General features: G+C 39.8%; 1 protein-coding gene across 1 annotated transcript in view; it reads right to left on the minus strand.

Annotated features, from left to right (window-relative positions):
- The window catches only part of LOC147685416 (syntaxin-binding protein 4-like), a 1,262,048-nt gene that overhangs the window by 921,389 nt on the left and 321,779 nt on the right, over nt 1–18,880 (minus strand). The window contains exon 7 of the mRNA XM_086939784.1: nt 10,392–10,521. Within this exon, the coding sequence (XP_086795910.1) occupies nt 10,392–10,521 (130 nt within the window). The remainder of the gene's footprint in view (nt 1–10,391; nt 10,522–18,880) is intronic.

The raw sequence follows: 18,880 nt of genomic DNA on the forward strand, positions 1-18,880 counted from the left end.
TGGGACTTATATTGATTACACTATTTGTGTGATCAGGGGGAGTTAACACATTTTGGTTTCTGTATTTACAGAAGTTTTGGGTGTTGGATGCGCGCCCTCCCTCTAGAAGCACCAACTTTTGATTTTGCATTAGAGTTTACTATCCCTTGATATCCACTGTGCAGCGCCCATTTACTGTTAGTATCCATATAATTATTGAAGACCTTGGATGAGGTTTTTTCTATTTCCAGTGGTAGCTAATCTGGGCCTGAAGATTTCCCAGGGGCCAGCTGAGACACTGCCTTCTCTATGTCTATTCAGTGATTAAAGTCTCAAGAACATCTCAGTGTTCTTGAAGTAACAGGCAGAACGTCAGTGATGTGTGTTCTATGCACCAGCAAAAAATACACATGTGGAACCCTAGTTTAACAAACAAGCTGGAATTCTTAAAAGACCATGTTTATTATTCCCCAAAAAATGGTCACAAATCACGATGTTAAAACCTTGCTTTCAATCTTTATATACGCCAAAGATCCTGAGGGTTTATCCCCTGAGAATTACCCAAATGAGAGGAAAAGCAAGCATTGGCAAATCAAGTAGGTCTTCCTTAGCAAGCCTGCACTTTTTTAAAACTTCTTTATTTTCTTGGAAAACATATGGATTAGGCATCAAAAGTAATAAAAAGTGACAATGCTGCAGTCTGAAGTGTGTGCTTACATTTACAAAGGAAATAAGTAAAAACGTCCGGTGCAATAATCAATGAAAAAATGACATGACAGCAAAAATGAAAGAAAAGATTGTGCAACCTGCCTTGGCACTGAACAAGGCTACTTTTTAGACATATGTGCTCAGACAAAAAAACATTGCTTGAATGTAGGACAGCCAATGGCTCTCTGTATTTCATTATGAATGATTAGTAAAACATGAGGCTTTCGAAACAGCTAAAGCTGTCTCTCTAGACCATAAAAACCAAAAAATGCCATCATATATAATTTTGTGGAGCACTGCCCTCATCATAGGTCTCATTAAAGACGGGCTAGCCCATTTTGAATTTCCCCAATTGGTAAAAAGTTTGTACATTAAATTAGATAGACACCCGTTGCTCTGGTGCAGATTGGAGCAGGACCACAAGCCCCAGAGACCGCGGGGGCAGTTGCTGCCACTGATGAATTGCTGCACACACCAGAAGTCTATTTTTCTGGTGCTCCCGCTTCGGGGACGCCCGTACCTCTGGTGCAGATTGGGGCTGGACCACAAGCCCCAGAAATGCCTGCGGCAGACGTCACTCCAACCGCCTTGCAGCTCACGCCCAGAGGTGCGTCTCTAAATCCTGCTTTGCGGGAGGCAACCAGATGCATGCCCAGGTGTAGACCGGACCAAGAGTCGGCCAGTCAAAGCCCGGAAGAGGCTGGGCTAGGCTGGGCAATTCTTTGTGACTTTTCCACTCTTTCCAACATGGACCCAGCTTAGGAAGATAGAATAATGGGTAAACGGAAACATGCCTTGGGGAAGGGAAAGGGAAGCCCCATTAAGCCCCGTCCAATGGCCACATTGGACAATTATTTAGCAAGAGGGCTGGGGGAAATATCAAGAGAAATTGATATAGCCGAACGACGTCTGAGTTTGCGGGAGGTTGGGGGCAGTCCAAACTGTCCAAACAACTCACAAACAATCAAAGTAATAACTGCTTAATTACTGCAGCACTAACAATTTTCCCCTCCACATCTGACGTACAGGATGCTGATTGGACAGCTATTGGGGCGACTGAACTCCCAGATGATAGTGTGTAATGTAAAAATAAATGCCTAATAATGGTGAAATCAAGCACATGGGCTCCAAGAAAAAGTAGCTGCCCAAGGCCATTGGAAATGAGTTGGATAAGGACACGAACAATATTAACTGGGAACTGAATAATGATAATTTTAAACAAATAATAGATATGTGTTTTGCTCTATATGAAAAGATGCACAAGATTGAATTAATGGTGGAAGCTTAAACCTCTAAAATTGATCAAACATTTGGTGCTCAAAGCAACAATATATCTGAGAGGGGATGTGAGGCCACTCATGTAAGGGCCAAAATAGATGAGGTTAACCTCTGTTCAAATGCAAAAACAAGTACCCATGCTCAGAGGAGTGGGGTTGCTAACGCTCTAGGGTCGGCCCCAAAGCAAGCTTGACTGTCAAATACGAATTCAAGCCCGACAGAAGGGGGTACAGCTGACGCAGTAATGAACAACAGGAACGATAAGGAAGGCTTGGGTTCCTATCCACAAGAGAAGGATAATCTGCCTATATTAAACCTCCCCCTGAATGTGACCCATATGTTTTAGCAATGACAGGGGTCCCTGAGATATCTTCATCCTCTAGTAAATCTAATATGCAGTTACAAAACAAGGTCTGTCATTGGCTCTGTTAAATGCCTGTTTTTAGTAATGAGTTCCGATACCTACAGGAGTCCTGCAAGCGTCTTGCATAATTATGTAAAGATTATTTTTCCTCCCAATATTGTATCCCTCTTACCCAAAATTGTGAAGCGCTCTGATATCTGTAAGGGTCACGTTTGCCCTATACAAAACTTTATAAATGAAAAAAAGAGTGTACATGGATATTTCTTTTGTTAGAAGGGTAAAGTAGGTGGTACCGGGAAGAAAACAATGTAGAGGGGGCTGCATTGTGGTCAATTGCAGAGACCCATCATTGACAAGGAGGTTAATTTTTTAGCTAAAGCTCCCAACAGTTGACAAATGAGTGAATCACTCTCAAATGCCTATGATTTTTTATGGCCATTCGAGGCCAACAAACAATTATACCCAGACCCACCCAAGGACACCAAATGAGCACATCCAGACCAATCAGAGAAACATTGACTACTACCAATCGATACCTTCCACTGACAGGTCTGAATAGTAACGATTGACTATGTGGAAATCCTGTACTTTGACCTGAATGTAATAAGGGGAATATGCTACCAACATTTGCCCAAGAAAATAAGAACAGTATCCTGAAATCACTTGAAAATAGTTCCCAAATTCTTAGCTTTCTTTGTTGGAATGTCACAGGTGCAACTACTAAAGTGATGGACCGGAATGGCTATGCCTGGTTAACTAATATGACGTGATTCACTCCAAGAAACCTGGGCATGCAAACCCTTTTTTATTGGATGGATATGAATCGTTCCACATCCCTGCAATAGGGGGGAAGGTTGTAGAGCACAAGTTGGCCTATCTATCCTGATCCATATATCTAAATTATTCAAAATTATAGTTATCCCCGTCAAGCACACTGGGATTCAGGTTATATGGGGAGTGGCAGGTCGGAATTCGAATTTTTTCTTGGTTAATTTCTACAATGAAGTGATAACCTTGGGCTGCCAAACCTCCAAGCTATTCAAGGTATTGAATACTCTTAAAACTAGAGCCCTTCAAAGGCTACAGTGTTTTAATCTTGTATTAATGGGGGTTATAACGCTAAGATAGGCCAACTTAACTTAGATGACAATCCTTTTACAAAGAAAGTGCAGCATAGCTTTATAGCTGGTGCAGATGATAGAGGCCAGCGGATGATAAGAGCCTTAGGTCGCACTGACACCATGGACTTAGGTTCGCTTGTAGGACAGAATTTTAGTGGCAAACCAACCTTTATAGTGTGGGGTAAGAGAACAACCATTGACTATACTTTTTTTCAAGGCCAATGGCAGAATGGGTTACATCAAGCAATATCATATCCACCAGTTATAGTGATCACAACACTATAGTGTTCGGACTTCCAATACCGATGAGTGAAGCAAGTATCACTAACCCTGGTTTAACTGGGACGGAAACTGTAGATAAGGGGCATAGAGTTAGGTGGCATACTACTCAGACCCCCAAGTTACTTAAGTCCCTTGTTGTGGCTAATATAGAACTACTTATGAACCCACAGCTTGGGATTGATCCTCCTCCTGAGAAGGTCTTGGAAACTTTTGGAACCCTCACTAAATCTATTAAGGAGATCATGAAAGGCCTCTCCGCCCCAGTGAAGCTAATCAGATCTGAGTGGTTTGATCGAGAGTGAACACCAGGCTAATACATAAATCAGAAGTTATACTGGCACGATCAAGAGACAAGGAGGCTTTACAACATTGGAAGAAACACTAAGGGAGGAATCATGGGACAGATTAATGACAGCCTGCGTCAAGATAAATTCTAGGGGATTCTGGCACATAATTAGGGGTAAAGATTTGCCCTCACATGCTGACAATGATATAAGTAATAATATCTCCGCAGGACAATGCCCACAACACTAAGTGTTTATTCGGGGGTCATAAGTAGGCCCAATGAAGGTGCAGGAGATATACATGAGCTTCCCATACCTCTAACATTCAACTTAGAGGGATTAAGAGAGGCGATTAGGACTAACCCAACCAATAAGGCTCAGGGCCTGGAAGGAATCCCAATGGATTTATATAAACAAAATATTACATTTTGGGCCCCTCTGACAACAAATATCCTTAATGGAACTGCAGCTAGAGGAATACTAAAGGAAGTGTGCCACTATTGACACCAATTTTTTTAAAAAAACTGGACCGCCAGAACCCTTGTTACTACCAACCAATTTCTTTTCCTAATTTCGATTTTAAAGGTGACCGGACAAGTTTTTTGGGGAGGTTGGAGGAAAGGGCTCATAGTAGTAATATTCTGAGTCTAGTACAGTATGGCTTCAGGGAGGGTAAGGGAACTATGGAGCAATGCATAAATCTAGAGATAATGATAGGTAAATATGTGGTGGCAAAGAAAAGTACCATCCATTTAGCGTTCATGGAACTAAGCAGCGCTTTCGACTAAGTTAACAGATCAAAGCTATGGTCCATTTTTATTTGACAAGGGATTGTAACAAACTCGGCTGGGTTTTCAGCGAGCTATGCTCTCAGAGATATCAGTAACTGTTAGATTTGGCCATAAGGGGGAGTGCAAGGATTCCTTTAACCTACCTAGAGGTGTTAGGTAAGGTTGTGTAATGCCCCCCTCCTGTTCCTATTATACATTAAAGGCTTGAATATATTTTCAATAGAAAACGGCAAGGATATGCCCAGGATACAATTTGCTTTTGTCCCATCTCTGGGGTATGCAGATGATGCGGTTTTATTATCCTGCACATCTAATGGTCTAAGGGATTTGGTAGGTACGTTTGTAAATGTTATGGATGATCTTGATCTAGATACCAATATTCCCAAGACCCATATTATGATTTGCGGGAAAATCACCTCAAAAGTTAGGCCCATATGTATTAAGGGTAAAATAATATCGCCAATAAGTTCTTCTCCATACCTGGGTGTCCCTTTTTGACCAACAAAGAAACTGGAGCCTATGTATGGCTGTCAGAAGCCAACATTTTAATAAAGGTTGTTGTGCTGTTTTTAAGTTTTTTGCCTCCTCAATAGGAAACAAACCTATAGTTACCCTTTTACAGATCTATAGGATTAAATGCCTGACAGTCCTTATGTATGGGGTAGCCATCTGGGGCTATCATAATGGTTTAAAATTACAGTGAGAGGGGAATAGATTTTGTTGAAAACTACTTGGAGCTGGTCCCCTAAGTCCTAGTACCTTCATGCATGATGAGTTGGGATTGGGATTTGTGGAAGATCCTGTAAAAATAGCTCTTTACTCCTCTGGATCTCTGTCTGGAGTGGGGATCACACTGCTTTTAAGAGAGGAGTAATGAATGACTGTCTTCTCTGTGATCTGGGGGATATGATAGGATGGCTGGCATATATAAAAAAACTGTCTGCTGAAATCGGTCATACTGACCTGTATAACGCTCTTCAATCTATTGTTAAAGCGGATGGGGAGAGGATAAAGGAGATATATATGAGACAAACTATGGGAATAAGGGAATCTAGGACCATGGATAGAACAATAGCAAGAGCCTGTTAGATAATACAAACCACTCCAGGCTCAGAGCCCTAGCTTACTCTGGTTAAAAATCCATTGGAGAGATCCCTTCTCACAAGGTTTCGATTGGGCTCAATACGGGGCAGTCCCTGCTCCCTCCTGGTCAATATGATAGCAATTCCATTTTAACGTGTCCTTGTGACGGAACCTTGCAACAAACCTTGGTCCACTTGGTTTTATTTTGTCCGACATATTACTTCCAGCGAAAAATATATCTTTCCTATTTTAAAATCTAGAGTCTTTTACCTATATAGACCAGCTTTTTTGTACTTACAATTACTATCAGATTCAACAGTTTTATAGCTGCAGTGTCTTTCATAAAGTGTGCCTTAAAAATGAATGCTGCTATACATGCCTAATTGCTTTTTCCCCCAAAGCCAAAGTATGCTGCTTCTTGTACATTCTGGTTTACATGAAAATGCCAGATGTAATCTTTTGCACCTCTATTTAATTTTTTGAATTTGTAATATGGCTGTTTTTAGGATGAAAATGATATTGTTTAAAACTTCTTGTTTATACTTTTAGGATTATTAATTAATAATTGAATAAACAAATATTGGTATTGATAGATACACATTTCCGACCAACCTCTAGGTGGGAAAATTATAATAGACTGTGAATCTAAAATGATTAATTCAGCAAAACTGACTAGTCTCTCGACTCCCCCCTTTGTCTTTAGGGGCTTGCGTTCAGTAATACCTCTAAATAAGGGCAATTTACATACCATTTGACTTTTTCAATGGGAGACCCAGTCTCTTCATAATGATTTCAAATATTTTTTAAGCTGTGTGCATGACTCATTTCATTGAGCAAAATGTGTAATAAGAAAAGATGGTTCTCTGAAAGCTCTGGGGCCCAATTCACAAAGGTTTGAGATTTACACATACTTTTACTCCTTCACCTGTGTATAAATATTTCATAAACGGAATTAATGCTGAGATGTACTCCTAGTAGTAGGTGTAGCTGTCCCCAGACCGGTATATGAGGAGGTGGGGGCTACGTGCTACTCAAAAAACAACTGTAAAATGTCTATAAGTAAATTTAGGTGAATATTTTTGGCACAAATCGGTCAAATGTAGTTCTAAATGCTGTAGACGGAGATCTCCACCCATGTTTTGTAGGACTGTAAATTGAAATAACAGGGAACAGGTATCATTTGAGGAAAATAATACACCCCTTAACAAACATCACAACTGGGGGTGCAAAAATCCTAAAGCCTGGGCTACGAGATGTTGTGGAGCCAACCATCAGGTATAGTTGTATTGTTGTGTGTGTCTGTGCATTTATGTGTTTTCAGATATGCAATAAGTTATGATGTGTCTTCGGGTGTGTATAGAGTATGGTTAGATGTCAGATGAGTCATTTGTTATAAAACATTGATTAATATGCTACCTGTTTGCAATTTTTTAAGTATGTGCATCTGTTATTCTACATTTTTGTAATGTGATTTGTTTTAGTGTCTGAAAGTCTAAATTCACATGACCAATTTTATATTACATTTCTTTATTTTATGTTTTACTACTTTTTGAAACATTTTTAAAAAAAATTGGTATAGGTGTCTGCTTGGTCTGAAGTCATATGTCTATTTTTTCCTTTAATTTCTTTTCCCCAAGGTTACATCTAAAATCTTGAACTATATATACACAGTTGTAAACACTCCCAGTGCAGAAGTACACACTTAGAATACTGGGCCAGCTAGTGTGTAGATCTACATCAATACCTTTGAGAACTGTTTTTGTGAGTATGTGAAGTAATAAATACTAAGCATGGGCGGAAAATCCGTTCTGCTCGTGGATTTTGCGGATTTTCGGTAAATTCGCAATCCAGGAACGGATTGGGTCAAAAGTTCAAGCTGACTTTTGTAACTCTTTTAGAATGGCGCCGGCAAGCTGCCAGAGCCATTCTAAAATAGTTACAAAAGTCAGCTTCAACAGGAAGCTCTAATAGATAAAGTTAAGCAGGTGCTACTCAAATTCAGTTACACAATCATTAATCACCCCAAACTTGGGGTGATTAATGATTGTGTAACTTAATTTGACCTTCAACTGGAGCACCTGCTTTACTTTATCTATTAGTGCTTCCTGTTGAAGCTATTTCTAACTATTTTAGAATGGCGCTGGCAGCTTGCCGGCGCCATTCTAAAAGAGTTACAACAAGTAGACAGCAAGTAGAAGGTGATAAAGGTTAAACCTGAATCTGGTTAACAGAAACCGCTCATGAGATGAAATAGGCCATGTTAGATAAGGTTCCAGCAAGGGGGCGGTTTTAAGTAACATGAAGTTACGAACACTAGGTTTAACCAGTTCTGCACCTTCTCTGTTAAATTTTTGCCATAGGGAAAAGGTTTTATTAACATAGACCACATCCTCGATGGTAATCGTTTCAGGGTTTAAAAAGAGATCCAGTCGTCCAAGGTCGTTAAAGCAGGATTTCAAATATTGTAGCCAGGGAATTTTAAGCATGTTATCCAGAGTCAGGGCCTCATTAAGTAGCTGGTGATTTAGGGTAAGATCTTTATTTAACCAGCATTTTAACCAAAAAAGCAAAGGGTGGATAGCTAACGTGTCGCTGATGAATGGGAGTTTAGTTTCTTCATGAACGAATACATTTGAGGTTCCCTTTGGTACTCCCAATAATTGTTTTAAAAAATTATTCTCTGCCACCTGGATGCCCTTCACTGCTGTATATCCCCATAGCTCACTGCCATAGCTGCCAATTGTGACACTTTTTGCCTGGTACAACCTAGCACAATTGTATTAATGTTCTTTCTTCATGATGAAGCCATGCTCAGAATGTTCTTGTCTATGTAGGATTCAGGATTCTTTCTCAATACTTTTTTGTGGACCATTCATTAACTAAACTGTCTATTATATTTGTGTATTATATAAACATGATGATATTGCCTTTATTTTCTATGTGTACCCCATTCAATAATATGCAGTGAAGTAGGTGTTCCCATGTACTAGAATGGATATTGACTAATGTCACGATAGACTGCTAGACCAACCCTGTCTGACCATTAGAAGTATTTACATTTGTGTGGCTTTTCTATCTAAAACCCTATGAAAGATCACGTTTTTGGGAGATGCGCCAGACATGTTTGCACTGGCTTTGAATGCTGGCTCTATGCCAGTTTGTCTGTTGATTTATACTTGGACTTACTTGGGCTTCTAAATAGAGCAGACCCTGCACTAGTCTGTTAATTCATTTTATACTTAGACTTTTCACTATGTCAGTCTGTTTATTTTGCTTAAACCTGGTTCTTGTTATTGACTTACTTTAAAGACTGGTGTTGTGCTAGCCCTTTCACAGATGATGACTTTGACTAATTTGATTAAGCTAATTCATAATTTACTAACTAAGTACTAGTTGTCTCTGTAACAATTTTAATGTTAAATTAAACCAATAAGGTTTAACCTTCAAATTATTTTAATTATTATTTTAAATTGCCCTAAGAGTTATGAAAAACCAAAGGATCTTATGAAGACTCAGACACTCCCCATCCTATACATTGACCCTCCAAATAACTTGAATTAGAGTAGTGACAATATGGATAGGACTATATTTCCGCAGGGTGGAGTACATTGCTAGACAGTCATGCAACCTTCCTCAAATGATTTTTCCTCCAACATCAATTGGAATATTCAGCTTTCAAATGCTTCCTCCCCAGTTTTGTCATATTTAACATAACTGGTCCTGCTCTATCAAATTACTCATGACAGTGGTGTAGGGTGACCATAAGATTACAACCACAGCTACACCTGACATTGTCAACAAACTATTCTGTGTTAGGGGCAGACTCACAATAAGCAGTTACCCATCTCAACCTTATTGATTTTTTCAACATACCCCATTAATTCCTTGAGCTGTCAGTAAGGAGTTCCTCATGTCTACACACTCAGACATATCATTCTCTCATTAAATTGCATAGTAGGCTCTTTCCACACTGACTATTTAGAGACACAGCGCCGACTTTGATATATATATTTTACAAAAATATGAATGAATATTCTTTGGAATGGAAAAAATATGACATGGGACAAAATAGGTATTAATATTAGATAAAACAATGCTCTCTGCAGGTCTCCAAAATATAACTTTATGAAAAACAGTCACAAAATGTTTATAGGAATAAAATTTGGTAGGATGTTGCGATCGACCATTATATAAAGGCAGAAACAGCAGCCAATATATAATGTATTGGATCAAAAGACGTCCCTGTATGAGGTAATGAGCATTAACAGTGAAATATGGTGACAGCAACTAGAAGTAAACAAAGAATAAAAATGCTGCTAATGGGCAGACGATTAACTTATAAGGTACACTTGTAGAAAGAAGATGGACAATAATAAACAGGAGCATTATTTGACAAAGGGACAAGAGGCGAAGAAGGCTAAACAATTTAGTAGTCACAGTTGCAATCCTAGGCAACATGGATTCTGAGACTCAATCTCCCATGTCTCTGAATGCTACTTACTTTGTGCAGCTGGATTGCGGAGAAAATCCAGAACTCCCTGGGAATGGGCCAAAGGAGCTGGCTGGGCTCAAGAGTTGAGGACTCTGAGAACGAGAAGACGACTCGGAAGAGGTGCTTTCCAGGTATCTACCTAAAGGAGAGATCGACAGGGAAAATCAGATTCTCTCAAAGTACTCAGAACCTAACTATAACAATATAACTATGCACACGCACACGTACACACACACACACATACTCATGCATTCATGTGCAAGCAAACACGCATAAAAGGAGATTTATGCTTAGGAGTTATTTCGAAGTAATGAGGCCAAAACCCATTTTAGGCGTCTGTGATTCTTGAGCATCTATTCGATATGCCTCACTTAAGAGAACAAAGAAATAGAGTAACAATGCATAATTTGATATTATCATAAGATTTGTATTGGACTCACAGAAGCCCAAATGTGGGTACTTCACACTGGGAATGTGTAAAGCCATACCCTGATAAATCCTGTGTTCCTGTGAAAACATATCAGGCACGCCTCCGATCCTAGATTTATAAAACGTTTGGATGACGAATGTTGAGAGTCTTTTTGGGTTGAAGTTATAATTGAGATCTTTAACGTGAAAATCAAGTGGCTATGGGAACAATTCCAGATCATAAAAAAAACATGAATAAGGCATAAAGTGTTAAATTCAATTTGATGTTTATTTGGTATCCAATGTAGGGCCGTACATGCTACTCAGATAGATGCCCTTTTCCTGAGCCCCAAAATAATTCTTACTGCATAGTTTTGAACCTGTTGCAATTGTTTGAGAGTCAAATCTGGGAACCCTGTATACAAAAGATCACAACAATCAATTTTTGAATGAATACATGAGGTATGCAGATTATTTTGGAAGGAAACCAAAAGCTTTTTCCAAAGTCTTTAATTGGAAAAAAGATTAGGGAGTAAGTGTATTTATCTGGAAATGCATTGATAATTGAAAATTCAAGGAAACCCCCAGGGAAGTTACATTTAGTTTAGGAGAGATTGCTTGACCAAGTTCAATTGGCGAAGGATCCCCGTCCCTTCTTTCTTGGTATGAACCTACCTATAAAAGCTTGGTCTTATTATCACTTAATGTTGGGGAAACTTGAGACATTCAAGTCTGAATAGCCAGTAGGCACCTTGGCACCAGTTTTGACTGCAGGGCCTTGCTCCAACCCGATTATTACTTGTGCGTCCCGCACAGGAAAGCATGGTACTCTGACATGGAGATAAAACTGATCGAGGCATCAGAAATCAATATACTAGCCAAAGTGACTAGGCTATATTTTTGCAGAAAAGCTTGGGGCTATAATATATGCCCCCTTCCCTGTCTCCGATCGCAGGCAGTTGCTTGTTCATCATGTCAGTATTGGCATTCCAGCACCTCTCTTTGTTGTCAGTGTTCTGCAAGTTAACACTGCAGAGAGAAGCAAGAATGATAAGGGGAGCAGTGAGGGGCACAAGAGCAATGGAGGAGCTTGAGATAAAAAACAAGCACTGGCAAATGCATTAGGCTTTGCCTAATTTTATATATATATATATATATATATATATATATATATATATATATATATATATATATATCAAAGATAAAGTGCAACACACTCACAAATTGTCAAGTTCCTAAGTATTCAGTCTTTTAATTCATAAGGTATCTGGAGACAACCGACGCGTTTCGCTATGCTAGATAGCTTGATCACGTTTACATGGTTGCAAACAATTTTAGACAATAAAAACAGTTTCCCACATCATGTGATTACTGACCAAGCAAAACTCCATACCTGATGTATTATGGGAGATGTAGTAATTCTTTATATTTTAAGTGCCTATTTACATTTGGAGTTGTGGTATTTACATTTATTTTAGGATATTACTTCCAATTCTACAAAGGTTTTAATACTTATTAATGTCACTCGGCCCTTTAAGATTGGTGTGGTAGATGAGTACACATCTAAAGATCTTTCATTATTTTGCCGCAATTGGCAGAAAAACAGTGCGCACTGTTTATTTGTACCCTATCAGAGAAGAGGACAGATATTTCACTATCTCATTTGTCACCCACACGTTGTTCATGATGGAATTTCTTTTAATTGGATTTAATTTTATTTTAATTTAATTGAAATTAAATTGAAGTTTTTAGATTTGGATCGAGCCCTCTAGTGGGCCTAACTATATGGTATCAATTCGATATTCTTATCTCTGTCCTCCTTTTTAGGGGCTCATTACCACTTCAAATATTAAATATTAAATACCAGGTGCAATTTTTAATGGATCTTAAGTTTATTTTAACCATAATAAAATTGGGAATGATTTTATAACCCTTTATATCTAACGAGTGTGCTTGCCGGTCCTTTGTGCAATAAACTTGGATTGCTGATAAAGAACTCTGCTGTGTCTGTGACTGCTGTTTTTAAGAAACAAAAAACAGCCTTGGTGTTTGACAAAAGATGGTGCATACCTCGTTACGGACCTGCGGGGAATGAGATTTTGATACGCTTTTGATCACTTAGATACTAATCTCATTCATCAATTTGGATCGGTTATTTTCTGTCATTGAGTAAAAGACAAATCCCGCATAGGTTAGATAAACCCCATAAACTGACGCAACTCTGAAGGACCACTTACAACTGATGAAGTTTTTAAAAGTTTTATATAAAATCAGAATTAAGTGCATATACAATCCTCTCAGGATAAGATTCAATAAGTATACAAAAGAATACAATTAAAATCAATTCCAAATCTGCAGGTTAAAGCATAGATACAATGTGGTCCTGTTGCGTCATCTACAAAAGAATAGACAAGTTAATTCTGCCCCTACTCTGTACTAAGTGACATCCCTACTTCGCAAGTTCCTTACCTAAAAAAGGTGTCAGCAATTTGACTTCCAAAGAAGTTCAAACTCTCTTAACCCCTAATGGTAATTTCTATCGAGAAGCAGTACCCTCTCTGCCTACCCATCCGCTCTCTAAGGGTCCTCGGCCTACTGCTCTCTTGCGCTCTGCTCTTTCTCTCTGACTTCTCAGGACATCTGCTCAAGTCATCTGCGCTCTGAGCTCTTCGCTATCTTCTCCCCGGGGTACTGTCCCTAAAATACACAATCACAGTATGGGTGGAACGCCCCTTCGACGCCCACCACGTACTTTCCCCATGATGTCATTCTTTGCTCTTTCCATGGCTTCATCTCTTCTCGTCGTCCGTTAAGTTGACCCTTCTCCTTAGACGCCATCTTCGTCTTCTTGCTGGTGACTTCACTTGACATTTCATTTGACACTTTCGGAGCAAAGTCTATCACCTCAACAGACCTTTAGTTCTTTACGGCTGTATTCGTAACCTCGCTTGGTCCTGTGAACGGTCATTTCTAAACAAGACTCAAATTCCAAGCGTCTCTTATCACGTTTAGGCCATAAACTTCGTCCAGCATTGTCACCTTAAATCTAGCAAGACCTTTGACTCTTGTCTCGCACATTCAGATCAAGGCTATTCACGACTCCTGTGAGCCCACTAAATTACATACAGCGGACTACACTCCTGCGAACTCTCGGTCAGTTAGGTTAAAATCACACATGACCTAAACCTTTTCTAACATTCCTACAAAAAGCTTTCTACACAGTATAACCTTTAACACACATTTATATATAATCGTATTTAGCAAATTGTTTGCTTATAAGTGAATACATTCTACATATAACGCAACATTTATATTCTCTTGCTTACGTCGTGCTATACATTCTCTGCACATTTCGTCACTTTACGTTTCGCTGTTTTCTCTGTTTCATGTTACACACGTCTATTCAGTTTTGCACGTTCTACTATTCTTAAGCATTAATATACATTTCTATATTAGCCCACTATGTATACGGGCCTTTCTAATTCTAATACACTTTATAGAATAGATACAAATACATTGGTTACATCGGCTAACTTTACACTACAAGTGTTAACTTCACGTTATAGATTCTACGTTTATGCGATATGCTTGTGAATATGGTCCGGATATACGTTTTATTCAAATTGCGCTCTCTCAGTTCCCCCCTTTGATGACTTCTAGGAGTCATCACTAAATGCAATTTGAATAACACCTTTACACAGAACTAGTTACAAGATTCCCCCTTTTTATCGTTTCAAGAGCTCTTAAGCTTTTGTACTGTTGATCTTGTAAAGCAGCTAATCTCCTTTCTTGCTCTCTCATGGACCTTTGTAACCGGTTCGACCTATACCATTTATACAATTTAACTAACCCTAATAATGTGATTATGCAAATCAATACTATCAATACAGGTTTTAGTATATACCACACAATGCTTTTACCAAGGTTGGCAAACCAGCTTCCAACCTTTCCTACTCCATGACCTACTTTTTCCCAAACATTTATTTTTGATAAATCTTCAATTTCTTTATGTATCTGTGTAATGTTTTGTATGACTTTCTCAAGTGGTTTTGAATTGTCTGGAATGTAAGTACAACATTCTTGGACCTTCAAAGCCTTGCAGACTCCGCCCTCTTTTGCTAGCAGTACATCTAAAGCAAGTCGGTTCTGAAGAACCATTGCCCTAATCGACTGCATCTCTCCTTCTACTAACATTAATGACCTTGCAGTACTTGCAGATAATCTATCTACAACTGTAGCTAGTCTCCTGATCTTAACATCGTTAAGTATCAAACCTAACATAGGAAACATTGCTCCAAATATGTCTCCAACTACTTCTGCATCTCCTACTTCCCTTTTCGCTCTTGTCGAAGCCTTTCCTTCTATGATCGCTAAATCCTTTGCATGATATATTTTGGGGAAGACAATTGCCAAGTAACACGAACCATACCAATTGTCAGGCAGTTTTACATAGGCATTTCTTCCACATACAAAATATACATTAGGAATCGCTTGCATCCCTTTCATAAAATCTTTCGTATAGTACTCTAATCTAAAAGCATGTTCGCAATTTACTTCACCTACAAATACACTCTCATAATACGTTTTGCTTCGAGTTAAACATAACTTTCCTTTCTGCGTTCTATCCAAAGCTATTGGACCATTGCTACCCTTCTTCTTGTGTGCTTTTTCTTCTTCAGTCCAATCTGTTTTCCACTGTCCTGACATTTTTAGAATCTTCTGCCTTCTGTATCGGTCATCTACCTGTCCTATGAACTTTTTCTCTACCTCTGACACTTTGCAAGTCAGATTATTTCTGCGTGCATATGAAGTATCTAGTGTATCCCAAGGAAGAAAGAACTTGGCTAATCGATCTTCCTTTTTATAATAGTCCCACTTATTCATTTGTTTATAATTCGGGACTTCAGGCAGTACCGAATCATAATTTGAAAAGTAGTACTCAAATCCTTCTCTACCATAAAATATACTGAGCAGTAAACTACATGTTATCCCATAAGTCAGTGGGAGATGATGATATCTGATGCCTTCGTCTACGGAAGCCGGCAATTGCATGCAAACATAGCATTCTTTGGCCTCCATGGCATCGATATACTCATACAATAGCTTGGCATATGCATTTGACCTAAAATTTCCCTGTGACTCGTCTACATGTAACCTACGAGCTTCATTTGCCAGTAACGCCTTTTCACAGATGACATTGCTCTCCTCCTTCTTCCCAACAAGAGCAGGTTTCAAAGTCGTTACAGGCTTTACATCTGCTGTTTCTTTATCAGTTTCATGTCCTACCATGTACGATGTGGTAACTACTGTAATAATAAGAAAAATTACTACTGCTATTAGTGTACCTATTATGCATTTTGCTTTTCGGTTTGGGTTGCCATTCTCCATGTTATCAAAACAGCGTAGCTCTTTCTCTTTCAAAGAAATGTTTCTTCTCAAGTCTTTGTCTTACTTTGTTTGCTTTTTCAGTCTGTGAAGCACTCTTAATCAACAAAAGTCTCTTTTCACAACAATGTCTTTTATCTTCAGCAATAGACAACCCTAACCCTTCTCCGTCCTCTAATTTTATTCTTCTTTCCACTCGGCGCTAGGCTATCTTCTTCTTTATAGCTTAAACACAAAAGTCTTTATGCATCTACAATTATTCTCGTACCTGCAGCTTTAATAACATGTTCCAATAATTCAAAACGAATGACTTTTTCTTCTTGTTCTGGTATTTGATGACCAAAAGTCAGAAACTGTAATCGATTCAGCACTAGATCTTTGATCCGACTTAGGTATGGGGGTATGGGAAGTGTGAAAGTCAGTAACCCCTCAGTCTCGAGTCCAGGCGTCAACATCCATATCTCCACTGCCACAAATGGATCGAGATCGATCACTTTCACTTCTTTCACTCTCCCAGATTTCTGTCCCCAAGACATCTGCTAGATAAGTCCACTCTGGGGTGGCGTACCTTCTGCAGGGCACACGTACCCTTCTTGATCTTCTTGGACTCTCAGAACCTGAATCTGTAGTTTCTTCTTCTTGATCCGACTCTTCAGAGATCGGGACAAGGGTTCTCTCTTGATTTGCTTTTAAGCTTGGCCTTCTCCTTCTCTCCGGCCAACTGGCTTCGTCACTCCTTGTCCTCCTGCTCCTTGTTCTTGGACTTGTCTCTTGGTCATTCACAGCTTGTTCGGTATCTGATTCGAACTCCCATGTACTCTCTTCTTCTGAGATGACTTCAGTCCCACTGGTGTCCTGACCGTCGTCGGTAGCCTGCTCCGACACAGGCTCAGCCTCTTCAATCACCTCTACAGCTTGGCTTTCCCCCTCTGTGGCTTCTCCGCTTTCCGCTGGATTCCCATCCGAGGGAGGAGCTGTTTCTTCCAGAGGTGTTGGCACTCTTCGGGTGTGTGAAGCGTGTATCCAGTTGGGCAAACCTCCACACTTTACTGCAGTGTTCGTAACTAGTATGACTTGGAACGGTCCTCGCCAGCGCACGTCTAGACAGTTCTTCCTGACGTGCTTCTTCACCAGGACCCAGTCCCCCGGACACAGGTCATGGCACAAGTCTTGTGCTGATGAAACCTCTGCAGCCTGGACCTGGAGGGACACAGAATTAATGGCGTCAGATAGTCCCTTGCAGTAGTCCAAGATCAAATCGTCTGTGATGTTCAATAGCGCTGCAGTCGGAACCGATGGCAATCTCATAGCTCTCCCCATTAGCACCTCGTGTGGAGAGAGACCTGTTTTCCTATCTGGTGTGCTACGTATGCTCATAAGAACCAATGGAAGTGCATCAGGCCAATTCAGGGATGTCGATGAACAAACTTTGGCACGTCTGGACTTGATTGTACTGTTGATTTGTTCTACAATCCCTGAAGCTTCTGGTCGATAACTGCAATGGAGCTTCTGATCAATACTCAAAGCTGAACATAGCATCTTCACTACTTCGCTATTGAAATGAGTTCCTCTGTCCGATTCCAAAGAGGATGGCACCCCGAACCTCGGTATCAATTCTCTAAGTAACAATTTCGCTACTGTGAGTGTATCGCACCTACGTGTCGGGTAAGCTTCAACCCATCTAGAAAATATACAGACAATCACTAAAACGTATCTGAGTCTATTGCATTGAGGCATTTCAATAAAATCCAACTGCATTCTATTGAAAGGCCCCCCAGACCTCCCTATGTGACTCAGTGTGACTGGTGTTCTCTTTCCTACATTTAGTTGCTGACAGATCGCACAACGCTGACATACTGCTTCTGACGCTACTCTAAATTTCGGATTAAACCATGTTTGTCTGAATACTCTCACCATAGCATCTCTACCTATGTGTGCTGATCCATGCAATTTCCTTGCCATTGGACTAACAAGTTCGTTTGGTAAAACTGCTCTCCCATCTGCAGAGATCCAAAAGTTCATTTCACTTTTTGTACATCCAGCTGTCTCCCAGCCCTTTTTCTCATCATCTGGTGCATTTTCACTCATCCCATGTATCTACAGTGTCTAACAACATTGTCAATTCAGTTCTTTCCTGTATTCCCCCCACTCTACATTGGTGTGAGAATAACCTTGTTCTGCACAGTAACGTGCTACCTCATCAGCATAACGGTTGCCTTGCGACACAAAGTCTACATTCTTCGTGTGCGCGGCACACTTGACAACTGCTATGGCTGACGGACCTTGCAATGCCTCTAACAATAATCTCACGAATTCTCCATTCCTAATTGGAGAACCCGAGGAGGTCATGTAACCTCTTTGAGACCATAACTGCCCAAAGTCGTGAACTACCCCGAAACCATACTGGCTATCGGTGTATATGGTGACTCGAATTTTGTTACCTGCTAAACAGGCACGGGTCAAAGCAATAATTTCAGCTACCTGAGCGGAATGTACTCCTTCCAGGCAGGCAGCTTCCACGACTCTGGTAATTGTACAAACTGCATATGCTGCTCTCAGCTGACCAATATCGTCTCTTACGCATGAACCATCAACAAAGAATATTTCATCGGGGTCAGTCAATGGCTCATCTACGATATCTGGTCTCGGTTTGGTGCATAGTTCAGTCACATCTAGGCAGTCATGATCTGTACAAATTTCATCAT

Source organism: Lissotriton vulgaris, chromosome 10 (genome assembly GCF_964263255.1).
Source record: "Lissotriton vulgaris chromosome 10, aLisVul1.2, whole genome shotgun sequence".
Lineage (NCBI taxonomy): Eukaryota > Metazoa > Chordata > Amphibia > Caudata > Salamandridae > Lissotriton > Lissotriton vulgaris.